This window comes from Stegostoma tigrinum, chromosome 2 (assembly GCF_030684315.1).
Source record: "Stegostoma tigrinum isolate sSteTig4 chromosome 2, sSteTig4.hap1, whole genome shotgun sequence".
Classification (NCBI taxonomy): domain Eukaryota; kingdom Metazoa; phylum Chordata; class Chondrichthyes; order Orectolobiformes; family Stegostomatidae; genus Stegostoma; species Stegostoma tigrinum.
Window position 1 is genome coordinate 5,141,761 of NC_081355.1, and position 26,567 is coordinate 5,168,327.

Below are 26,567 nucleotides of genomic sequence, written 5' to 3' on the forward strand. Positions count from 1 at the left end.
TCCGTGGGCCTCTACTGTTTGTAATTTTTATTAATGACTTGGATGAGGGGATTGAAGGATGGGTCAGCAAGTTTGCAGATGACACAAAGGTTGGAGGTGTCGTTGACAGTATAGAGGGCTGTTGTAGGCTGCAGCGGGACATTGACAGGATGCAGAGGTGGGCTGAGAGGTGGCAGATGGAGTTCAACCTGGATAAATGCGAGGTGATGCATTTTGGAAGGTCGAATTTGAAAGATGAGTACAGGATTAAGGATGGGATTCTTGGCAGTGTGGAGGAACAGAGGGATCTTGGTGTGCAGATACATAGATACCTTAAAATGGCCACCCAAGTGGACAGAGTTGTTAAGAAAGCATATGGTGTTTTGGCTTTCATTAACAGGGGGATTGAGTTTAAGAGTCGTGAGATCTTGTTGCAGCTCTATAAAACTTTGGTTAGACCGCACTTGGAATACTGCGTCCAGTTCTGGTCGCCCTATTATAGGAAAGATGTGGATGCTTTGGAGAGGGTTCAGAGGAGGTTTACCAGGATGTTGCCTGGACTGGAGGGCTTATCTTATGAAGAGAGGGTGACTGAGCTTGGACTTTTTTCATTGGAGAAAAGGAGGAGGAGAGGGGACCTAATTGAGGTATACAAGATAATGAGAGGCATAGATAGAGTTGATAGCCAGAGACTATTTCCCAGGGCAGAAAAGGCTAACACGAGGGGTCATAGTTTTAAGCTGGTTGGAGGAAAGTATAGAGGGGATGTCAGAGGCGGGTTCTTTACACAGAGAGTTGAGAGAGCATGGAATGCGTTGCCAGCAGCAGTTGTGGAAGCAAGGTCATTGGGATCATTTAAGAGACTGCTGGACATGCATATGGACACAGAAATTTGAGGGTGCATACATGAGGATCAATGGTCGGCACAACATCGTGGGCTGAAGGGCCTGTTCTGTGCTGTACTGTTGTACGTTCTAATTATAGAGAACTTTGAGACCACAGGGTGGAATTTTGCAGAGGCGACAGGGTCTCTCTTGTCATTTGAAGGCCAGCAAAACCCAAGTGTCCCTTCTTTTCAGGCAAGTCCAACATATTCTATCAGGTGGCATTCACTGGCCACAGAATTGAGAGGTAAGCTGATGGCAAAATATAAACTGAAAAAATTGAAACAGGAGTAGGCCATTCAGTCCTGAGCCTGCTCCACCATTTAATATGAACATCCAACACAGTTCCCTGGTCCCACTTTCTTCCCATACTCTTTGATCCCTTTAGTCCTGAGAACTATATCTAACTCCTTCCAGAAAATATTCAACGTTTTAGCCTCGAGCTGCTTTCTGTGGTAGAGAATTCCAAGGGTTCACCACCCACTCAGTGAAGAGATTTCCCCTCATTTCAGTCCTCAAGTGTCCTATCCTAAATCCTTAGACTACAGCCCCTGGTTCTGGAAAATCTGTCCTGCATGAATGACAACAGGGTGTTTACTCTATCTAGTCCTGTAAGAATTTTTAAGATTTCTGAGGGACCTCCCCCCCCACCACCCCAAGCTGCTAAATCCAACCCCTCCCCCCAATCTTCTATATTCCAGTGAATATAGCTTTAATCGATCCAGTCTCTTTTTGTACGTCAGTCTTGCGATCCCCCAGGAATCTGTCTGGTAAAGCTTCATTGCATTCCCTCCACAGCCAGAATCTCTTTCCTCAGATGAGGAGACCAAGACTGCAGTGTACTCCAGGAGCAGTCTCACCAATGTCTATACAATTGCAGCAAGACACCCATGCAGGTGTACTCTAATCCTCCCATTATGAAGGCCAGCATACCACTTGCCTTCTTCACTGCCTGCTGCACCTGCATGCTTACCTTCATTGGCTGATGTACAAGGACACCAAGGCCTTGTTGCATCTGCCACTTTCCCAAACTGTCATCATTCAGATGAACCACCAAACTAAATGGCATTCTCCATCTGAATCCAGAACAAGTCCAACACTCCAGGAGCTAGACACCATTGATCTCAGTGGGATGGCTTTTTTTGGGGGGGGGGCGGAGAAGAAGGGAGCAAGGCTCTGGTTGATTGATTTCAGTCACCTCTCCCCATCCTCCCCACCTGTGCCCAAGACCCTTGGCTTTGTGCTTCATGCCTCTGTCAGCGGTGAGGCTGATGCTGTCTCTATAATAAGTTCCACGATGTGACATTATTTGATGCAAGTTTAACCCCTGGTCGATCCTGGAATTCCAGTGCGTCAAAAAAAATCATCAGGGTAACACAGAGAACTAGAAGAGAAATCTCACTTCCAGTGAATCTCAGGATGCCCACCAAAGCCTCAATTTAAAAACTTTTCTTTTCAAATGCTCCCATGGCCCAGCCCTTCATCTCTATATACCCCACCCAGCCTCCCACCCTTGAGACACCAGTATCCGTGACTCCCAATATCTCAAGAAGCCCTAAATTTAATTACAGTGATACTGGTAGCAGCTGCCTGGCCCAAGAGAAAAGATTCTTAGATGAGCTTCACAGGGTGGATGTAGAAAGGTTGCTTCCCCTTGTGGGAGAGTGAAGTACATAATCTCCAAGTGAAAGGTCATACATTTAAGCCAGAGACAAAGAGAAAACTCATCTACCTTCTCAACAGATCGCGGCAGAGATTGACATATTATTAATCAGAATGGGAATCAGGGATTATTGGGGGAAAAGACAGGAAAGTAGAGCTGAGGATTATCAGACCAGACATGATCTTATTACATGGGGGAGCAGGCCCGAAAGGTTGAATGGCCTAATTCCACTCCTACGTCTTAGGGTCTTAAGGGAGGTGGTAGTCAGCTCAGTCAGCTGGACGGTTGGTTTGTGATGCAGTGTAATAGGAATTGCATTGGCTAAGGTTACCATGATGGACTCTCCCTCTCACCCTCTCCTCCTGCCTGTGACACGGTGATCCTCAGGTTATGGAAGGATGAGAGGAGGAATCTGATTAAAATTGACAGAATATGGAGACCTGTATAGAATGGACATGGACGATGTCGTTTCCACTAGTCAAAGAAACTAGGGCCTGAGGGCACAGCTTCAGAGTGAAGGGGCAACCCATTAAAATGGAGATGGGGAGGAATTCTTCAGCCAGAGGGTAGTGATTCTATGGATCTCATTTCCACATGGGGCTGTGGAGGCCAAGTCACTGATTATATTTTAAGACAGAGAGAGATAGATTCTTGATTGAGAAGGTGATCAAGGATTAAGGGAGAAGGCACGAGATTGTGGATGAAAAACATATCAGCCACGATCAAATAACAGAGCAAACTTGATGGGCCAAGTATCTAATTCTACTTCTGTACCTTACAACCTTTTGGTTAAACCACTATCGGTGGTGAGTCTCCAGTGAGAGAGCAGCCCAATGGCTTGGTAGGACTATGGCAACTTTACCTTTCTTTTGAAGCTCTGGAATTCCTTCCCTAAGTTTCGCCAACCCTTCAGCCTCCTCTCTTTCAGTATGACTTTCCTTTAAGCTACCTCTTTGTCCCAGATGTCAGTGACCTGCCTCAGCGAACCTTGCTGTTCAGTTCTGAATTACAAAACTCTAACTTTGGGCTATTTTGCAACATTAACAGCACCATTCCTGCACACACAACCTGTGGTAAGTTTCAACACACAAGTTTCAGTGAAATAGACTACAGACTCCGACACACAAATCGTCTCTACTTAAATAAAACTGACCTTTAATAAACACAATGAAACCCCTCCGCACAAACTATACACAGTGCAGCATTTGGCCAGCTTTATTGAAATTCTTCTGGAAGTGAAATTGATTCATTAGACATCACTGACTACTAAATAGGGCAAAAAAATTGGATTGGAACAAATTACTTGCTCATAATAGGAACTATGTGAGCAATAATATTCCAAATGGATGCTGATGAAGGAGGATTGCACACTGCAAGAAATTAACACAAAAAGGGTGGGAAGGGAGAGTTTGAAGGAGGGAGTTCATAAGGTATCGTAAATCCCCCTGTTCAAAGCCAAGCAGTATTTAGTCAAACAACCTCATTGCTAAATTGCTGTAAGGAATCCATCATTCGCCCAATAAAATAACCTTTCTTTGCACTTGCTGTGATGCTACTGCCACCACTGGGTGATGTTGTGAACTAATACAAGGTCACATTGAATACATATTCTTTTGAACAGAAATGACAAAGACAGCATCCACTCGGGAATCAAGGGGTGCAGGGAAGGGACAGGCAAGTGGACGCAAGAAACCTCAGATCAGCCGTGATCCTGCTGAATGGCAAAGCAGATTTAGGGGACTGACTAGCATTCTCTTGTTCCGATTGTTTATGGTCTTTCCTGACTTTGAAAAATGTTGCATCCCTGATAGGCTGAATGGCCTACTCCTGCCCCTATTTTCTAACCCATGTGATTTTTGTCACCTCGTATTAAGGCTCCAACATAAGATCAGCAATGCCAGCTTCTAACGTTCCACTGGCTGAGACAGGATTTAATATGTATACGTATTTTTATTCAACCAATGGGATGCAGGCTGTTGGCTAGGCCACCACTTTTTGTCACCATATTAAGAGTGAACTACACTGCTACAGATCTGGAGTCACATGCAGGACAGACCAGGTAATAGTGATAGATTTCATTTCCTCAAGGACACTGATGAATTAGATGTGTTTTCACAACAATTGAACAAGACCTACGTGCTGGCAATTTATTCCAGATTTTTACTGAATTCAAATTTGACCATCCGCCACAGTGAGATTCGAACCCTGGTCCCCACAACATTAGTCTGAGGTTCTGGGTTACTAGACTAGTGACATTACCACAACACCACGAGCTCCCTTAGTACACCACTTTTGTGCTACTCATCTCCTCCAGCATTGGCACAGAATGGCTCCTTCAACAGCACCTTCCAGATTCTCCACCTCTAGAACAAGGGCAGCAGTTACGTGGGTACACCAAGATCTGCAAGCTTCCCTCCAAGCCACTCACCATCTACACTTGGAAATATATTGTTGTCTTTGTGTCACTGGATCAAAATTCTGGATGTCTCTCCTTAATAGCGCAGTGGGTTATTACAATGGTTCAAGAAGGCCACTCACTATCACCTCCAAGGAGCAACTATGTACCAAACAATAAATGCTAGTCCACCCAGTAACAGCCACGTCCCAGGAACAAATCTCTTCAAAAGTCCAAAAAGGTTTAAACAAAGCTGTTTGATTTGTTAAACTCTAATCAATTCTTTCTTAGAAGAGTTACAGAAACCTTTTGTGGCCACATTCTTTGGGGATTGTAAAGGAATACCTGGTGCATTGGCAAACAGCAGTTGGCACTATGGACTGAATATCTGGATGGGGAACTTCTGTATAGAGGGTGTGCTCAGAACATTTCACTATTTTTACAGAGATGCGAGAAGCATCTAGAAAAGAAACCGGGCCAAAAGATTCACGCTGAAGACAATGTATTGGGTCGCAACGTTTAAGTTTTGAAGTAAAAGTCAGTCAGCTGTGTATGTGTTATACATTGCCACGCACAATATATTGGATGAATAATGGCAGAACAAAAAAGAATATCTTTTGAAAGCGAAACAAATTGAAAACTGGGATAAAGGAAAAAATTCATTTCTTTTCAGTCACTGTATTTTATAAAGGATGTAAAGACTTTAGGGAGAATGCGGTAAATGTTTGAGTACGATTCCCGGGATGAAGGGCTTCTGTTACGAGAGTCAGTCAGAGATGTTGGGGCCGCACTTCATGAGCAGAAGAAAGCTGAGAAGACATTTGACAGAAGCGTTCAAAAGTGGGTGTGTGTGCGCGCGTGTGATGTATGCATTGATTTGAGAGTTGGGGATTGGGAGCTTGGTGGTGGTGGTGAATTTATGAGTAAATAGAGTGTAACCAAGAGGCTCAGATTGAAGGTCAGATAAAAACAACAAATTACAGGTGCAGGAAATCTGAAACAGAAATTGCAGAAGAAAGTCAGCTGGTCTAACAGTCTCTGTGGAGAGAAAGCAGAGTTAACGTTCTGAGTCCAGTGCCAGGTCTGCAGAATTTCTCCAGCTACTTTTGTTTTTATTAAAGAATTAAAGGTAATTGCTGAAAGAACCAGAGGTGACAGGAGGAGAAAAGTGTTTTAAGCAGCACGTGGGGAAAAGACTCTATCCATGCCCCTCATGATTTTATGAACCTCTGTAAGGTCAGCCCTCAGACTCTGACACTCTAAGGAAAACAGTCCCAGCCTATTCAACTTCTCTCTATAGCTCAAACCCTCCAACCCTGACAACATCCTTGCAAACGTTTTCTGAACCATTTCAATTTTTACAATATCCTTTTTATATCAGGGAGTCCAGAATTACATGCAGTATTCCAAAACTGGCCTAACTAATGTCCTGCACATCTGCAACATGACCTCCCAACTCATATGCTCAAAGCACAAAAACAGAGTTGCTGGAAAAGCTCAGCAGGCCTGGCAGCATCTGTGAAGTCAAAAACAGAGTTAACATTTCTGAGGAAGGGCCACTGGACCCGAAACATTAACTCTGTTTTCTCCTTCACAGATGCTGCCGGATCTGCTGAGCTTTTCCAGCAGCTCTGTTTTTGTTCCTCATTTACAGCATGAGCAGTTCTTTCCATTTTTATCATATGCTCAAAGCACTGACCAATAAAGGCAAATGCCTTCTTCACTTTGAGATCGCCTTCTTAACCATCCACTACACCTCCAATTTTGGCGTCACCTGCAAACTGACCAATTATACCTCCTACAGTCACATCCAAATCATTTCTATAAATGATAAACAGCAGTGGACCCAGCACCGACCTTTGTGGCACACCTCTAATCACAGGCTTCCAATCTCAAAAGCAACTCTCCACCACCACCATGTCTTCTATCTTCGAGCCAGCTGGGTCTCTTCTACCAACCTTACTGGCAGCGAGTTCTGGATTTTTCACTATCCTCTGGGTGAAAAGGTTTTTCCTTACATCTCCTCTAGACCTCCTGCCCCCTGCATTAAATCTATGCCCTGGGCACTGATCCCTCCATCAAGGGTACATGTTCCTTTCTCGTTACCCTATCCATACCCCTCAACTTTACACATCTCAATCTTGTACCCTCCACTCTTAAGGAAAACAATCCCTGTCTGTTCAATCACTCTGCATAACTGGAACTTTCCAGCCCAGGCAACATCCTGTTAAATCCTCTCTGCCCCCCTTTCAGTGCTGTCATATTACTTCTACAATGTAGATTCCAGAACTGCAGACAATACTCTACCCTGTTGCAGAGCCAACATTTTATCCAGTGTCACCTCCCTGTTCTTAAATTCTACGCCCAAACTAATAAAGACATTCCAAATGCCTTCTAAACCACTTTATTCACCTGCCGCACTATTTTAAGGGACTGGAGGACATGCACACAAAGGTTCCTTTGATCTTTGATGCTTCCCAGGGTCCTACTCTTCGTCATGTATTTTCTTGTATTGTTCGTCGTGCCAGGTGCAGCATTTCACATAACAGGGAACAAATTTCCTCGAGAGTTTCTTCTAGTTTCTCACAGCAACAACAATTTGAAGTTACAACACATCTTCCCAGAACAAAATGCCAGGGTACATCATATGGGAGGGCAGGAGGAGGTTGGTTTAAAACACATTTTGACACCAAACCATGTGGCAGGATATTAGGATTCTTTTGTGTGGTTGGTTTTCAGGCATCTGGGTTTTTTTTAAAATGATTTCCTCAAATTTTACACTGACATTACTATTAATGATTCAGAGCATGGTCCACACTGAAGGTTTTCAATCTGCTGATTGACGGTCTCACTCTTTCAGACTGCATAAAATATTGATGTAAAAGGTGAGAGTGAAAGGTCTAGTGCCATGAACTGAGGTTCGTGGACGGAGTTGCGCATTTGTAATATAACACAATGGGTGTTTTTTAAAGTATAGGACTGAGTGCAGCCATCATAATCCACGCTGTATGACTCTATGAGCATCCCTCTCAGTTCACTGTAATTTTCCAATCTCACTTCACAACTCAAGTGCCTTATCCCAGCTGGCATTCTGGTAAACCTCCCCCTTTCCTTTCCAAGGTCTTTACACCTTTCAAAGTATTAAATATTATTTAAATTTGAACTAATCAATCAATCAACTAAAAATGGAGCTTTAACCGGTTTTAATTAGCCACTTATTTGATTAAATGGAGCGCTAGAGGCATTAACATAAAAAAAAGTGTGGAGCAAAGCTCATGAAGTGGAGTACCTTTTCAAAAACAGATCAACAAAATTGCACTGAGAACAACCCCAAAAATATCTGTTCTTCAATCTAAAGTGATCTGCTGCTTCAGCACTCAGGAAACATGTTGGATTTTCTGGGAGTAGGTTCACCAGTAGCCAGCAGAAAGACTGAGGGGAGCCTTCTGCCACCTCCCGCCATCAAAGACCATAAGATACTGAAGGAGAATTAGACCTTGCAGCCCATCAAGTCTGCTCTGACATTCAGTCACGGCTGATATGTTTCTTAATCTCATTCTTCTGCCCTCAACCCTTCCCACGTCTGAAAGGACTGCTCCCTCAACCTCTCTGTCAGTGCCAAGACCTCAGCGACTTCCAATGGCACCTTTCCATGTAAATGCAGAGGATTCCCTTTCACTTCCTCTCTCGCCCCAAGCCCCAATGACTTTTTTCAAGGGGAAACAGCAATTCAAATGTACAGGTCAGGAATTTTTTATCCTAACACCTTCAGGACCAACTGGTTTTTACCCCCATCATGATAGGGCCTTTCAGACAAAACTTATTTTTCCAAACGGCCCAAACTCTGAGTCTATGGTTCCGTGCAGGTTCACTCTCGAGAAAACCTCTGGTATTTTAGATTTCTCTGGCCAACAGAAGACAGCGAGTGGTAGTAGAAGGAAAATATTCTGCCTGGAAGTCAGTGGTGAGTGGAGTTCCACAGGGCTCTGTCCTTGGGCCTCTACTGTTTGTAATTTTTATTAATGACTTGGACGAGGGAATTGAAGGATGGGTCAGCAAGTTTGCAGATGACACAAAGGTCGGAGGTGTCGTTGACAGCGTAGAGGGCTGTTGTAGGCTGCAGCGGGACATTGACAGGATGCAGAGATGGGCTGAGAAGTGGCAGATGGAGTTCAACCTGGATAAATGCGAGGTGATGCATTTTGGAAGGTCAAATTTGAAAGCTGAGTACAGGATTAAGGATAGGATTCTTGGCAGTGTGGAGGAACAGAGGGATCTTGGTGTGCAGATACATAGATCCCTTAAAATGGCCACCCAAGTGGACAGGGTTGTTAAGAAAGCATATGGTATTTTGGCTTTCATTAACAGGGGGATTGAGTTTAAGAGTCGTGAGATCTTGATGCAGCTCTATAAAACTTTGGTTAGACCGCACTTGGAATACTGCGTCCAGTTCTGGTCGCCCTATTATAGGAAAGATGTGGATGCTTTGGAGAGGGTTCAGAGGAGGTTTACCAGGATGCTGCCTGGACTGGAGGGCTTATCTTATGAAGAGAGGTTGACTGAGCTCGGTCTCTTTTCATTGGAGAAAAGGAGGAGGAGAGGGGACCTAATTGAGGTATACAAGATAATGAGAGGCATAGATAGAGTTGATAGCCAGAGACTATTTCCCAGGGCAGAAATGGCTAGCACGAGGGGTCATAGTTTTAAGCTGGTTGGTGGAAAGTATAGAGGGGATGTCAGAGGCAGGTTCTTTACGCAGAGAGTTGTGAGAGCATGGAATGCGTTGCCAGCAGCAGTTGTGGAAGCAAGGTCATTGGGGTCATTTAAAAGACTGCTGGACATGTATATGGTCACAGAAATTGGAGGGTGCATACATGAGGATCAATGGTCGGCACAACATTGTGGGCTGAAAGGCCTGTTCTGTGCTGTACTGTTCTATGTTCTATGTTCTATGTTCTATTTCTCAGTTTTTGGACTGTGTTTAATGCCTACCCGATCTGTACTTTGTTCAGTTTCATTAACCGTATTCGCTGCTCACAATGAGGTCTGCTCTACAATGGGTGATCCAAGGCAGACTGGGCGACTGCTTTGCAAAACACTCACACTCAGTTTGCAAATGTGACTGTGAGTTACTAATTGTCCAGCTTTTTATTCCTTCACCTTATTGCCATCTGATCTACATGCTTGGCCTGCAAAAGTTCCAATGCAGCTTGAGGAATGGCACTTATTGATTTTAGCTACTCTATAACATTCTGAACTCAACATTGAGAGGTACAGTAACCTCCACCTCCACTTTGTTCTATGTTCTTCCCGGCAACTGCTGTTTTACTCTTTCCTTTTTCAGTCATTGTTGATTTTGAGTAGCAGTTATTTTTCATTCTGACATTTGAATTAACATCTATGATGTCATTCAAACTCACCTACCTTCCCCTCTCAGACAGTCACAGAACTGTCACAGAGGAGGCCATTCAGCCCGATTGCTGATTCTATTACCTAGTGACAACCATCTGCCTTTTCCCCATATCCCTGCATGCCATTTTTAACCAAAATAATCATCTAATACCCTTTTGAAAGCCTCAAGTGAACGCACATTCACCACATTTCGACACAGCGCATCCCAGACCCTAACTCTTTTTCCACACATCACCCTTGCTTCGTTTGCACATTACTTTAAATTATTTGTTTTATGAGCAGAAATATCCTCACCCTATCTACCCTGTCAAACCCAGCCACCCCACAGATCCCCATATTTCCACAGAAATTGCAAAATCAAAAGGCGACACAGTGGCTCAGTGGTTAGCACTACTGCCTCAAGGCGCCAGGAATGTGGGCTCGATTCCACTCTCGGGCAACTGCATGTGTGGAGATTCCACATTCTCCCTGTGTGTGCATGGTTTCCACTGGATGTTCGGGTTTGGTCCCACAGTCCAAAGTTAGGATCCAGGTTAGGTGGATTGGCCGTGCTAAGTTGCCCATAGTGTCTGGGGTGTGCTAATTAGGTGGATCAGCCATTGAAAATGTATGGTTACAGGGAATGGATGTGGGGCTGGTCTGGCTGGGATGCTCTTCGGAGGGTCAGTGAGGACTTGTTGGGTCGAATGGCCCGTTTCCACACTGTAGTGATTCTAATTCTTTGCCCAGCTGCAAAACTTAATTTTATTTTTAGCCGTTTTTCAAAGCACCGGGTTACGAAGGCAGCAAACGCATTACAGGTAGTTTGCAGCAAGCAGAAGCTGCAATAAGCACAGCACTGTAAGAGATGTTGATGTAGGGGTATTGCCTGGGGTTTGTAAGCAGGAATGAAGCAATGGAAGGGAATACCTGAAAAGATAACAAGTGCGAGTGAAAGCACTACGATGATGATATCAACCTGTTGGTTTTTTTAAAAATTCATTTATCAGATGTGCATATTGCTGACTAGGCTAGTCTTATTTCCCGTCCCCACCTAACCTAAATTAACAGTCCACAGAAGGATGCCAAATTTCTTTCCCTGAAAGATATTAGTGAACCAAATAGGTACTTATAGTAATCAGAGGTCAAAAGACTAGCAGATTTTTATTCAAATCTCACCACCTGCCATGATGGGATTCAAACCCATACCCCTAGGACTTTAGTTTAGGCACTAAATTACTGGTCCAGTGACACTGCCGCTTTACCAACAAACTGTGGCAGCACTGGTTGTATATTTAGAGGCTGTGGGAGGGAATCTGAGGGGAGGAGGAATTGAACATTCAATGTGAGATGAGTTGAAATATCAGAACATAGGTGGAAGGCCATTCTGCCCACTGCCATGCTGAAAGCTTTCAAAGAACAACTCAATGAATCTCTCTCTCTCTATCTCTCTCCCCAACCCCATATCCCAGCAATTCTTTTCATCTCAAAGTATTAGTCTATCTCTTTGCCAACCACAAATCAATCTGTATCCACACCCTGTCTAATAGTGAATTCCAAATATTAACCACTTGTTAGTTTTCAAATGTTTTTCTTCATATCACATCAGGCTCTTTTGCCAAACGCACCTCACTATTACAGGCTGCTCAAACATTAGATGCAGTTTCCTTTCATTAACACTGTCTAAACCCTTCATGGTTTGAGACACCCTTGTAAAATCATCTCTGCTCTAAATTAAGTGACCTCAGCTTCTCCAGACTATCTGTACTCCTTCATCCCTGGAACTATTGTTGTAAGTATTTTCCATGAATCCTTCACAAATTTCTGAAATGTGGTCCTCAGACTCTCAGGGGTTTACTAGTAATAAGATGGCATCATTCTTAGAACATGCAATATTTTATATTTGTGTGCAGCAATAATGGAAAGAGTGCAACTTACTGCGGGTCTCCAGCATAACTTAGCTGAGCAGGCCGAATGCCAAAATGAACAATAATTGGGAAGGTAATGACCTCAGGGTTAAACTGCTCGCGGTCTAACTGGTCAATACGAACAGAACTGGGTTTCTGAAAGAAATCACAAGTTTCAAGTTAAACAACTGGCTGATAAAGATTAGCAACACATTTACATAAATAAAAACCAAAAGAACTGCAGATGCTATAAATCAGGAACAAAAACAGAGTTGCTGGAAAAGCTCAGAAGGCCTGGCAACATCTGTGGAGAAGAAAACAAAGTTAATGTTTCAGGTCCAGTGACCCTTCCTCAGAACAGAACATTTACATAAATATCTGGGACTGTTTAAACTGACTGATCTTAGACAGGGCTGACCTTAGGAGTGAGCAGTTTTCTCACAAGAGATTCACATCAGAATTGAACAACTGCTGTTTTATAGGGATGTCACTTAACTAAATGAGTACAGATTCGGACAGGTGACAGAAGGCTTGGTGAGAGAGATCCGTTTCGAGGAGATCACTGAAGAGCAAAGAGCAATGCAGAGGCTTGGGAGATAATTGCAAAGCTTGGAGCCTAGGCACCTAAAAGAGATAACAAAGTGTAGAGCTGGATGAGCACAGCAGGCCAAGCAGCATCTTAGGAGCAGGAAAGCTGACGTTTCGGGTCTAGACCCTTCATCAGATTTTTCTTTCCTGCTTTCCTGCTCGGCCTGCTGTGCTCATCCAGCTCTAAACTTTGTTATCTCGAATTCTCCAGCTTCTGCAGTTCCTACTATCCCTGCCCCCAGTTAGAGCTCTTTCTGAAGTTGAACCCAATACTTGACACAAGGCATAAAAATTCTTTCAAGGCTCACATCTTTCCCCTTTGACAATGCTTGGTATATACCCCTTAGCAAGTATATCATTCAACTTAGGGCTACCTCAGCCATGGTACAATTTAAATTGGATTGCATCAAACAGAATTGAGGTGAAAGCTAACGGTAATATTTATGCAAACTTCATATGAAAGCAGAACAATAAAGAAACCATTCACCTCCTGTTAACTGTGCAGTATTACAGCATTTAATTGTCTTCAGTTGGACCAATGTTCAGTAGGGTTCAGTCAGGAGAGTCAATTATAGACGCCAGTTGCATGTTGTCAAAAGCATGAGTTCAATTCCAGCATCAGCTGAGGTTATATTGAATGGCTCTCCTTCAGATCCAACACTACCTGGCTTTCTAGATGTCCTGCACTCACTTATGGCTGACCTGTCACTTGAGTTCATCCCAGCTGCCTTGGCTCCTGCCAGCAATCTCAAGATCAACATTATTTGGTGAGTGAGAAGATCCTGCGCTTTGTGGGAGAATTTTTCACACTTGTAAGCACAGACATGTTTCCTCATTTCTCTTCGGAATGGCTTTGATTTTGAGGCGCTCTTCCTTTGTCATGGATTCATCCCAAAGACTTAAATTGTTTTGACATCCTCCATCAATTCCTTTAAAAATTTTAAAAACCTCAATTGAACCAGCCTTTAATTTTTTTTATAATTCAATGAATCTGAACGTACGCTATGGGCTCTTTCCTCACAAACTACTCTGAGTTCTGGTAACATTTTGGTTAATCAACACTACATCTTTTTTCTGGTCAATCTGCAGGTTAAGCCCAGTCATTTAACCCAAAGACTGTAGCTGCAATCAACGGTATCATGGCTGATCTGAAACCTATTGTGATATAATCATCTTTATCCTGTGTGACTCAACACTTTTAGATAACATTGAATCATGAACGAAAAGGGGAAAAAAGTAGGCCATTCAGCCCTTCAAGCCAGCACTAGAATCCAGTATGATCACGGAAGATCATACAATTCAATTCCCTATCCCTGCTTTCTCCCCACACCCTTTTATCCCTTCAACCCCAAAGAACAACATCTAACTTCTTCTGAAAAACATTCAATGTTTTGGCTTCAGTCATTTTCTGTGGTAGTGAATTCCACAGACTCACCACTCTCTGGCTGAAGAAATTTTTTTATCTTAGTCCTTCCCCAAATCCTTTTGACTGCAAACATTGGTTCTGGACTCCCTGGTCATTGGAAACATCTCCCCTCCCCGCTCTCCATTCTTCTAGGCTTCAGTGAATATAGCCCTAATTGATCCAGTCTCTCTTCCAACATCAGATCTGACATCCAAGCAGTTGGTCTCCCTCCATAGCCAGAGCCCCATACAGTATTCCAGGTGTAGTTCTACAAGTCCTGAACAAATGCAGCAAGATATCCCTAATAAGAGATAACAAAGTGTGGAGCTGGATGAGCATAGCAGGCCAAGCAGCATCTTAGGAGCACAAGAGCTGACGTTTTGGGCCCAGACCCTTCATCAGAAAAAGATATCCCTAATCCTGTACTCAAATCCTTTCGCTATGAAGGTCCAGAGAGTGGGCATACCTCCCTGGTGAGACACAGAAGTCAAATGCTGCACTCATTGGCTGCAGGATGGGCATCTAAACAGCCAATTAGTTGACTGCTAACACATTTAGGGTATAATGAAAGTTATCCATGCCTATTAATTTCCCACCCAAACATTTCTGTTCTAAAAATCAATATTCCTTTCGCCTTTTTGATCATAGAAGAGAGACATGAGCATTTGAGAACCAACCACCTTGCCCATGATACTTTCAAATACGCAAGTGACAGTACTGTAGAATATCTGTGCAGCAACAGTGGAAAAAGTAGGCTCTCTTTATCCTTATTGTTTATTTTAAGTTAATGGGAACATCGCAGACGCATGGTGACAATATAAACATTGCACCATTTTGTACTGAAGATGCAGGACAATAAATTCATCCAATTCAGATTGGGAAAAACTGCTGATTAGGCAAAAAAGGTAAGCAGAAGGGCAACAAGGTTTAAACAATTGTTTCAAGTTTTTGCTCTTCTTAGGAGCACAGCATCCACAAAGCTCACCAAGTTTGAGGTAAGAAATCTACATTCAACACTTCAAAGTCTAGCGAGTTTATCTACAGCTAAAACAACATCAAATCTGCAGCATGAAAACAGGTCATTTTTCCACTGATTCTGCATTGGTCTTTACACTGGCCTCCTCATACCTGTTTCTTTCAGCAACAAACCCTCAATGAAGGACATGAGCAATGCTGCATATTGTTGAGGAGTGTCCCTCTACAAATAGAGTAATGGACCAAACACCTTAAAGTCAGCAAATGAGGAAGCCATCACTTAGCTCAGAGGTTTTAAACCGACTGAATAAAATAAAACATACCTTTCTATTCCGTTCATTCTCATCACATTGCCTAGCTTCTCATTAAATATATTAATACTTTTCTCATCAGCTACACCCTGTGGTTAGTAAATAAAGTTGTCACAGGGGACGAAAGAGCTGCTCTCTCATTCAAGAGAGATAACTAGGGGAATGGAGGTTTAGAAGGTGGGACGAAAAATTAAAATTCAACTTTCAACATTCATCTTTTGTTTTTGGATCATCCCCTTGTAAGTTAACCTCAGCCAGTGCGGGAATTGAACGCACACTGTTGGGGTCACTCTGCCTCAAAAACCAGGCCGGCCAACTCAGCATTACCTCTTTTAGTAGCGAGTTCCATTTTCCAACAATTCTCTGGTCAAAGAAATTGCAACGGAGGCTATCCTGAGAGGTTTTGACAGGATACTGGGGTAAAGGATTCATGAGCTAAGTGTCGTTGTTTAAACATCGGGGCAGCCCATTTAAGATACAGATTAAGTTAATTGTTTTCTCTAACAAAGGATCATGAATCTTTGGAGAAATTTCATCCTAAAAAGTGTGGGAGCAGAATCCTTGATAATTTTTAAGACAGAAGGTAGATAGATTCTGGTTAAGGGGTGGCGGGGTTCGGAAATGAGAAGTTAACAAAGGTGGACAGGAATGTGAATTGGACAGTAAAATCAGATCAGCCATAATCTTATTGCACAGCACAGAAGGTTCAAGGGGCTCAACGGCCTACTCTTGATTCTTCCTGATATGAATTTCCAAATCAATGCGTGCACCAAGCTGCGTTTCTTATAGTGCTTGGAAGATATTTTACTCCTCAGTGTTTTTCAGACTATAATTTGCGCCCCAGTGACGTCCCACGAGCAAATGTATCAGCGTTCATTCCTCTTACTGCAGCAGCCTGGTTGGAGAGAGATTGTTGTCAATTCAGAAACAGGCATGGAATTTGGCAGCAGTGCTCATGTACAGATTCTGTCCAATTGCTAGGTGAACCACAAGTGAGTTCCTTAAAAGCAATGTCAGCAAAATGAGCAGGCAAGGGCTGTTTTGTCGCTCGTGACAACTCCTGGTTGCCTGAGTGCATGTTGAAAGCAAAAATGAGAAAACCCACCCGCTAAGAGTGGCTGCAACATCACCTGACAGCAACACCCAGACGCTGTAGCATTTATCCCACGAGTCTGTACCCATGACAATTCACTCCAAGAACATAACCACCAGATACCATAACAAAAACCAAGATGAAACTGGCCACATTATGCAGCATTGTCACACCTTTAAGATGTAAAATTTCATTGGAAAATTTTCAAAATACCTATTATTCAATCGAGAATGTTCAGTCTTCCAGCTGTGAGCTTATATTGGCTCTCTGATACATCTTGCTGTTATAATTGGGTCTTCCACCTGCCTGAAAATTTAATTAGCTTCTTATTTGTTTTTATCTTTGTCAAATGATGTTAGAATTTGGCAACATAGAAACAAGTCCTTCGGTCAAAATGGTCTCTCTCCTAGACCTCAAGTTCCAAAAGAACTTGCTCGTCCTTCATCTCACCCATTCAACATTCACTTTCACCCTCCTACTCCCCCAACCGAAACCTAAAACATTCCAAATAAAAGCCAACAGACTTGCAGATGCTGTAAATCAGAAATGAAATTAGAAATTGCTGGAAAAGCTCATCAGGTCTAGCAGCATCAATGCAGAGAAGTCAGCTTAACGTTTTAGTTCCACTTGACCTGAAATGTTAACTCTGATTTCTCTCCATTGATGCTAACAGACCTGCTGAGCTTTTCCTGCAACTTCTATTTTTATTTCCCAAAGCATTCCACCTTTATGACTTCACCCAAATTCCTGCTTTGTTCTATTCTAAGAGTGAATGTTACATGGCTTTTACCACTTCGCCTCATTATACAGCAATGTCCCAACAGTTTCCCCTGGGAACCATATCAAAAAATCTCTACCCATTTTACACAGTAAGCCTATAGGACAGGATAGCAATAATTTGGTCAATGAGGTGTGTTTTAGGGAATAGCTTCAAGGGAGCTTGGAGGAAATTGCTCGAGGGGCAAAATGGCCTTCTCCAGGTTTACGGGTGCGGCTCCAGAACACGAGGCCTATGTGACTAAAGATTCAAGCACCAACAGCAGAGCAGGATACAAAGCGAGATACATAACAGGGAAACATTAAAAAAAGGAGGAGCAGGCCATTCATCTCTTCTATCCTGCTGCATCATTCATATGATCATGGCTAATAATCCAAAGATAGGCTCAGACTGAGTGATTCTGGCCGCAAGGATCAAATCTGAAGAGGTTTCCAGAGAATGCATACCTTCCACTAGAAAATGCAGAGTGCTACAGTACATCATGTGACAACAGGTTTGTTTGAAAGTCATATGCATAATAGATACACAAAAAACAGGAACAAGGAGGAACTCATTCAGCCATTTGAGCCTGCTCTGCCATTCAATACCATCATGGCTCATCATCCAATTCAGTCCCTGAGCTGTTCCTGCTTTCTCCCCAAACCCGTTATTCCTTTCGCCAATCCACCTAACCTGTACATCTTTGGACTGTGGGAGGAAACCACAGCACCTGGAGGAAATGTATGCAGACATGGGGAGAACATGCAAACTCCACACAGAGAGGTGCCAAAGGGCGGAACTGAGTCCAGGTCTCTGGCGCTGTGAGACACAAGTGCTAACCACTCAGCCACCCACATTTTTTTCCATCCCTATCAATATTATGTTGAAGCACATTGAGAGAAATTCAAGCATTCCTTCTTAAAAGAAAATTAAAATCTTTCAATCTTTGCATCCATGTTTGAAAACGGACAAACAAAGCACAAAAGTGGAGTTGAAGACTTTAGATCAGCCTTGATCTCAGTGAACAGTACAGCAGGCTCAACGGGTAAATCTGCTCCTATATCTCATGGTGTTATCTTCCTGCCTGAAACACACTGGGTTCTATCGACATATTCCTTTCTGCGTTCACATACCATTCCTGGATGGGTCACTATCATGCCTTTACATTCTTCCGCATACTTCTGCCATTCCAACTCTTCCCACTGCAGCATGTTCGCAATCTCCTCCTCAGGAACCAGAGGTTTACTGCTGCGTAACAGGTAGAGCAGTACTTGGTGCATTGACAGGACTTCTTTCCCACTATCTGACAAGGAAATCAAACAGAAAAGGTGGAAAGCGCAGTAATCCGAATAACAGTGGGACTGTAAGTTACATTGCATCAATTTGCTGATACAGGGGTGTTTACTTCCAAATTATGTTTGGCGTGCCAGTCCCCTCAATGATCACCTGCTTACAGTTACCACTTACCAAGTCAACCTGCTCGACTTGCAGGGAGCAGCCTTATGATTTGGTAGCAGGAGATATTCAAAGAGTAATTAGCAAATCAAGTGTTAGATACTGGGCTTTAAAAACAGAACAACTGGGTAGAAAACACAATGGAAAGTACTGCAGATGCTGGAAAACTGATAAAAACAGTAAGTGCTGAAAAATCTTAGCGGGTCTGGTAGCATCCGTGGAGAGAGAAACAAGAGTTAGTGTTTGGAGTCCAGGGTGACTCTTTACCAGAACCCATTTCTGAAAAGGAGTTGTTTTGGACTAGAATGCCTAATTCCGTTTCTCTAACCACAGATGCTGCCAAAACAGTTCAGTATCGATACCAGGGATTTAAGTTGAACATTTCTAAAGTTCTGGCAAAGACACAGTGACATATTGTGTCAAACATTAAGATTGACAAGTCGCCAGGCCCGGACCAGATTTGTCCTCGGCTGCTTTGGGAAGCGAGAAATGCAATTGCTTCGCCACTTGCGAGGATCTTTGCATCCTCGCTCTCCACTGGAGTCGTACCTGAGGACTGGAGAGAGGCAAATGTAATTTCTCTCTTCAAGAAAGGTAATAGGGAAATCCCTGGCAATTACAGACCAGTAAGTCTCACGTCTGTTGTCTGCAAGTGTTAGAAAGGATTCTGAGGGATAGGATTTATGACCATCTGGAGCAGCATGGCTTGATTAAATGCAGTCAACACGGCTATGTGAGGGGCAGGTCATGCCTCACAAACCTTATAGAGTTCTTTGAGGATGTGACTAGAAAAGTTGATGAGGGTCGCGCTGTGGATGTGGTGTATATGGACTTCAGCAAGGCATTTGATAAGGTTCCCCATGGTAGGCTCATTCAGAAGGTCAGGAGGAATGGGATACAGGGGAGCTTAGCTGTCTGGATACAGAATTGGCTGGCCAACAGAAGACAGCAAGTGGTAGTAGAAGGAAAATATTCTGCCTGGAAGTCAATGCTGAGTGGTGTTCCACAGGGCTCTGTCCTTGGGCCTCTACTGTTTGTAATTTTTATTAATGACTTGGATGAGGGGATTGAAGGATGGGTCAGCAAGTTTGCAGATGACACAAAGGTTGGAGGTGTCGTTGACAGTATAGAGGGCTGTTGTAGGCTGCAGCGGGACATTGACAGGATGCAGAGACAGGCTGAGAGGTGGCAGATGGAGTTCAACCTGGATAAATGCGAGGTGATGCATTTTGGAAGGTCAAATTTGAAAGCTGAAAACAGGATTAAGGATAGGATTCTTGGCAGTGTGGAGGAACAGAGGGATCTTGGTGTGCAGATACATAAATCCCTTAAAATGGCCACCCAAGTGGACAGGGGTGTTAAGAAAGCATATGGTGTTTCGGCTTTCATTAACAGGGGGATTGAGTTTAAGAGTCGTGAGATCTTGTTGCAGCTCTATAAAACTTTGGTTAGACCGCACTTGGAATACTGCGTCCAGTTCTGGTCGCCCTATTATAGGAAAGATGTGGATGCTTTGGAGAGGGTTCAGAGGAGGTTTACCAGGATGCTGCCTGGACTGGAGGGCTTATCTTATGAAGAGAGGTTGACTGAGCTCGGACTTTTTCATTGGAGAAAAGGAGGAGGAGAGGGGACCTAATTGAGGTATAAAAGATAATGAGAGGCATAGATAGAGTTGATAGCCAGAGACTATTTCCCAGGGCAGAAATGGCTAACATGAGGGGTCATAGTTTTAAGCTGGTTGGAGGAAACTATAGAGGGGATGTCAGAGGCGGTTTCTTTACACAGAGAGTTGTGAGAGCATGGAATGCGTTGCCAGCAGCAGTTGTGGAAGCAAGGTCATTGGGGTCATTTAAGAGACTGCTGGACATGCATATGGTCACAGAAATTTGAGGGTGCATACATGAGGATCAATGGTCGGCACAACATTGTGGGCTGAAGGGCCTGCTCTGTGCGGTACTGTTCTATGTTCTATGTTCTACCAGCTACAAGCTTCTCTCAATCTTCTAGTCATCACTCACTTAATTAGTCTTCAAAAAGAGACCCAGCAAACTCACTGACGTCCAGCAGAACCCATGCCATTTGATCACTCTTTACTCACCAGGTATCGATCTAACAAAGCGAGGTAGGAAGTGAAATCTTGGGCAAGATGGAGCACCAATTTCAAATACTGGACCTAGGACACAGTAAAATATACTTTACAGATGCATACACAAATGGCACACTCATCTCCCAACAAGCTATGCACAGGAAAAATATTGCTGAAAGTGAGGTGGCTTGAAGGGCTGGGAACAATAACCAACTCAGACAAATTTTGAAGGTTTTATGCTCTGTTTTTATTTTTTAACGTACATTTTAAATTCAGCAGACTGCATTTAGAATGGGCATCTTCCCACTTAAACACGTTCCCACTATTATGTCACCAACCCAGAAAAATTATAGCCATGATTGCAAAAAACATTAAAGTCCACAGCTCATTTAATTTACTGTTCAGAACTTCACAAACCACCCAGAAAATGAGTCTGTTAACAGAGCTCCTCTAACTAAAATCGAGCAGTCATACTGTTTCTTTATGCTGCATTGCATAATAATTCCACACCATTCTGTTGTTGTATTTATTGATCTGATGTCAGTGAAAAGTTTGGTAACAGTTTCATTAGCCACAATGTCAGTGGTTTATGTTCCTTGCAAAATAAATCAACCTAGCTTTTAATGATAATCCCAAACTTTGTACGTATATGTTGGTAACTGTGCGCAATATTTTCCCAAGCTATCTGATAAATATAATTTGGTCCTCCAAATCCTTTCTCAATTGTGTGTTTACCCTTTAAATGCATCACTGTTCACCTCTCGAATGCCCGATATTAGCGAGTGCCAAATTCGACTTATTCTCGAGGTAAAGATGTTTTTCTAAACTAAACACAGAAATTGATGGAGAAACTAACAGGTTTCTCTTTGGAGAAACATGGTTAATGTTTCGTGTACCACAAGGATCTATTCTGGGTCCTCTTTTATTTGTGATTTTTGTAAGTGATTTGGATGTAGGAGTGGAAGGGTGGATTAGTAAGTTCGTGGGCGGTACGAAGGTGGGTCACATTGTGAACAGTGCGGAGGTTACAAAGGGACATTGATAGGATGCAGAGCTGGGCTGAGAAGTGGCAGATGGAGTTTAACCCTGAAAAGTGTGAGGTGATTCATTTTGGAAGGACAAACTTGAAAGCAGAATATAGGGTTAACACAAAGATTCTTGCCAGTGTGGAGGAGTAGAGGGATCTTGGGACTCATGTTCACAATGCCCTGAAAGCTGCCACCCAGGTGGATAGAGTTGTTAGGAAGGCGTATGGTGTGTTAACTTTCATTAATAGAGGGATTGAGTTCAAGAGCCGTGAAGTTATGCTCCAGCTATACAAAAGCCTGGCTCGGCCACATCTGGAGTACTGTGTCCAGTTCTGGTCGCCTCATTACAGGAATGATGTGGAAGTGTTGGAAAAGGTGCAGAGGATATTTACCAGGATGTTGCCTGGAATGGAGGAAAGGGACGGTGGCGGCACGGTGGCTCAGTGGTTAGCACTGCAGCCTCACAGCGCCAGGGACCCGGGTTCGATTCCCGCCTGGGGCGACTGTCTGTGTGGAGTTTGCATATTCTCCCCGTGTCTGCGTGGGTTTCCTCTGGGTGCTCCGGTTACCTCCCACAGTCCAAAGATGTGCAGGCTAGGTGGATTGGTCATGCTAAATTGCCTGTAGTGTTCAGGGGTGTGTGGGTTATAGGGGGATGGGTCTGGGTGGGATGCTTCAAGGGGCGGCATGGACTTGTTGGGCTGAAGGGCCTGTTTCCACACTGAAGGGAATCTAATCTAAAAGGTCTTACGAGGAAAGGTTGAGAGCGCTTGGGCTTTTCTGTTTAGAACAAAGGATGAGAGGTGATAGAGGTGTATGAAATGATCAGAGGTATAGATAGAGTGGACAGCCAGAGACTTATTCCTCGGGTGGAGGTAGCTGTTACGAGGGGAATTAATTTTAAAGTGAGAGGAGGTAGATATTGGGGAGAGGTCAGAGGTAGGTTCTTTACTCAGAAAGTGGTCAGGGCATGGAATGCATTGCCAGAGAGGGTAGTGGGGTCGGCCTCATTTGGGGCATTTAAGCGGCTATTAGATAGGCAAATGGGTGATAGTATAAGGTGGGATGGAGGTTAGATAGACCTTAGGTTTAGGGTAAAACTTCGCCACAACATCGTGGACCAAAGGATGTGTATTGTGCTGTGTTCTATGTTCCAGTATGACTATTATTCGGAGCTGGACTCAAAATTACAATATGAAACAAAAAACTGCGAATGCTGAAACAAAATCAGAAATTGCTAGAGAAATGCTGGAGGTCTGGCAATGTCTGTGGAGGAGAGTCAGTTGTTTCAAGTCCAGTGAACCTTCATTTTACTGTTCGGAACTCAACTCGAAGGTTCAGACCTACCCAGTTTCTCCAGCATTCTCTGGAAAACACATTGTCTTACAGTACAGAACACCAACAAAGCTGAAGATGTAAGAGGGAGACAGATCTTGACCAATTTTTTAACCAAGGAAGCAGGCACATTCTACTTGCAGTCGGGCAAATCACCTTCGCTTGCATTTTCTATTCATTCCATTGACCATTAAAAAAGGGCTAATCCAACAGTCCCTACTTCTAGACCATAACCCTCGATTCCCGTACTAACCAAGAAACTATCTTGATCTTGCTAACGTTGATCTCGCCTAGCGCACACTCTGTGCAATATAACCTGAATACCGCTAAGTCTTTTTCATCTGTACATCCTTTGCTCAATATGATCTGCCTGTGCCGCTCGTAAGCAAAGCTTTTCACTATATTTTGGTACATGGGACAATAACTAAAATTAATCAATCTCAGTCTTAAATATATTCAAGAGCTCTTGTGGCAAAAAAACCTCCAAAGACTCAGCCATCTGAGAGAAGAAATTCGCCCTCAGCCCAGTCTTAAATTGGTACCCCTTTACTCCGAGGCTGTGCCTGCTGGCCCTACACTGAATGAAAAGGAGTTTGAACATACACGAACACAAACTTCGTAAATAAAACTTGCACAGCATTAAGATTTCTCACAAATGAATACAAATAGAGTCAAAAGTTAGTGCCCCATTGACTTTACTTGAAAATGTGCGCTACGTTACACATTACCATGAATATTCCAGTCGTAGAGCTCCAAAATATCCTTGAATAAGAATGAGGCAAACATTTCCAATCCTTTCACGCAGAAGTTCTGAAACCAAAACAAAGGAACAGGGCTGTGAAAGGCCGACAATAAACAGAAACTTCACAAAGTGAGTGGTCAATGTTTTCTGTTTTGCTTTTTCCTGGTTCCATCAAATTTTCAAGCCGCAGGGTCTTGTGGTGCTGTGGTCGGCATCCCTACTTCGGAGTCAGAAGGCCTGGGTTCAAGCCCCACCTGCTCCAGAGGATGCGTCATAATATCCCTGAACAGGACGACCCAAACATCTGCAGTGGGTAGTTTCCCTCCCTCTGTGTCTGGATGCGTGGGTCTGAGCCCCACTCTGGGGCTTGTCAGCTACTAAAGGAGCTTTCATGACACAGTTCAACCAGCAGATAATCATCCTTCCACCACCACCTCTCCCACTACTTCCCAAAGATGTAAAATGAAATTGACATAGTAGTTATTGTTAAAAAAAAACTTTCCATTAATTGAGTTTGTGTAAAAGCTTAAGTGTTAAAAGGCTAAAAATCTTTGCTCTTGCAAAATGAACAATGCCTAAGTTTAATTCCTCAATATTCTTCAGCTAGCATCAACAAGGTCCGTCTCCCTCTCCTAGGGCTACACACCCCCTCACCAACACTTCTCACCCCCTCCAGGGAGTGGGAAAAATATCAGGTATCATGTTCAGTTTCAATTATCTAATGTGAACCACAATGAGGTAACTGACCAGGCCATTGTTTCTTTGACAGATTTTGACCATAAGATGTCGCAGCAGATGTAGGCCATTTAGTTCATCAATCCCACTCTGTTACTCAAGGAGATCACGGCTCATCTGATAAAACTTTAACTCTATTTTACGTCGCCTTGATTTCCTTACCAATTAAAATTCTGTATCAGCCCTGAATGCCTTAATGTCCCAGCTTCAACAACACTTTGTGAAAAAGAAAATTCCACAGGCCCTCAGAGAGGAAATTCCTCATCATCTCTGTCGTAAATATGTGACCCACGACACTTTGATGATGCCATCTGGTTCTATACTCTACCAAAAGGGGAAACAATCTCTTCAAATCTACCCTGTCAAGACCCCTAATAATCTTACACTTCAATAAGGTCCCTCTCACCTTCAAAACTCCAGGTCCAGGTACAGGTCTAACCTACTCGACCTCTCCTCGTTAGGCAGTGCCTCTGTGCTGAAGAGCAGCCTAGCAAACCCTCTTCGGACTGTCTCCAAAGCCAGTATATCACTCCTTAGATAAATGGGCCAAAACTATCCACAATATTCTAGCTGCAGTGTGACTAGTGCAAAACCTCCCTACTTTTGTATTTCTTACCCTTTGAAATAAAAGGTTAACATTTCAGTTGTCTTCTCTATTAACTGAAAGAAGAAAGCTAATGGCATGCTGGCCTTTATAACAAGAAGAATTGAGTATAGGAGCAAAGAGGTCCTTCTGCAGCTGTACAGGGCCCTGGTGAGACCGCACCTGGAGTATTGTGTGCAGTTTTGGTCTCCAAATTTAAGGAAGGACATTCTTGCTATTGAGGGAGTGCAGCGTAGGTTCACGAGGTCAATTCCCAGAATGGCAGGGCTATGGTATGTTGAAAGATTGGAGCGACTGGGCTTGTATACACTCGAGTTTAGAAGGATGAGAGGGGATCTGATTGAGATGTATAAGATTGTTAAGGGATTGGACACTCTGGAGGCAGGAAGCATGTTTCCGCTGATGGGTGAGTCCAGAACCAGAGGACACAGTTTAAAAATAAGGGGTAGGCCATTTAGAACAGAGTTGAGGAAAAACTTCTTCACCCAGAGAGTGGTGGATATATGGAATGCTGTGCCCCAGAAGGCAGTGGAGCCGACTCTCTTGGATACTTTCAAGAAAGATGGACAGAGCTCTTAAAGATAGTGGAATCAAGGGTTATGGGGATAAGGCAGGAACAGGATACTGATTGTGGATGATCAGCCATGATCATAATGAATGGTGGTGCTGGCTCGAAGGGCCTACTCCAGCACCTATTGTCTACTGTCTGCTGAACCTGGGTGTTAGCTTTTTGTCATTCATGGATGAAGACTCCCAAAGCTCTCTTTGCTGCAGTTTTCTGCAGTCTTTCTCCATTTAAGTAATATTCAACTTCTCTGTGCTTCCTGTCAAAGTGCACAAACTCATATCTCCCACATATACTCCATCTGCCAATTTTTCGTCACTCCCTTAACCTGTCTGTATCCCACTGTAGATTTCTTGGGTCATCCTCACCACTTAACAGCGTAACTGAAAATTACTTACAGGACAAGGCCATTTTGCCTACAGTGAGACTGAGATACCCAAACAAATCCATTTCCCACTCCTTAATCCATGGCCCAGTAACTAAAAGCACCTCAAACGTATTTTTAAAATGTGATGAGTTTCTACTGCCGCCCCTTTCAGACAGCAAGTTCGATCCTCTGGCTGAAAAGGGAAGCCTTAACTGCCCTCCTACTTTTCAGTCTATGCTCCCTGGTTTTGGACCCCTCTGCTAAGGGAGGTACTTAGCTCCTATCCTCTTATCTCAAAAATT

General features: G+C 43.4%; 1 protein-coding gene across 3 annotated transcripts in view; it reads right to left on the reverse strand.

The window, feature by feature from the left end:
* drosha (drosha ribonuclease III) overlaps positions 1 to 26,567 on the reverse strand; it is a 218,108-nt gene that overhangs the window by 164,667 nt on the left and 26,874 nt on the right. For all 3 annotated transcript variants that reach the window (XM_048551227.2, XM_048551209.2, XM_048551219.2), the window contains 4 exons: positions 23,981 to 24,062; positions 20,902 to 20,976; positions 18,482 to 18,651; positions 12,251 to 12,375 (listed from right to left, as the gene is read on the reverse strand). In XM_048551227.2, the coding sequence (XP_048407184.1) occupies positions 12,251 to 12,375; positions 18,482 to 18,651; positions 20,902 to 20,976; positions 23,981 to 24,062 (452 nt within the window). The remainder of the gene's footprint in view (positions 1 to 12,250; positions 12,376 to 18,481; positions 18,652 to 20,901; positions 20,977 to 23,980; positions 24,063 to 26,567) is intronic.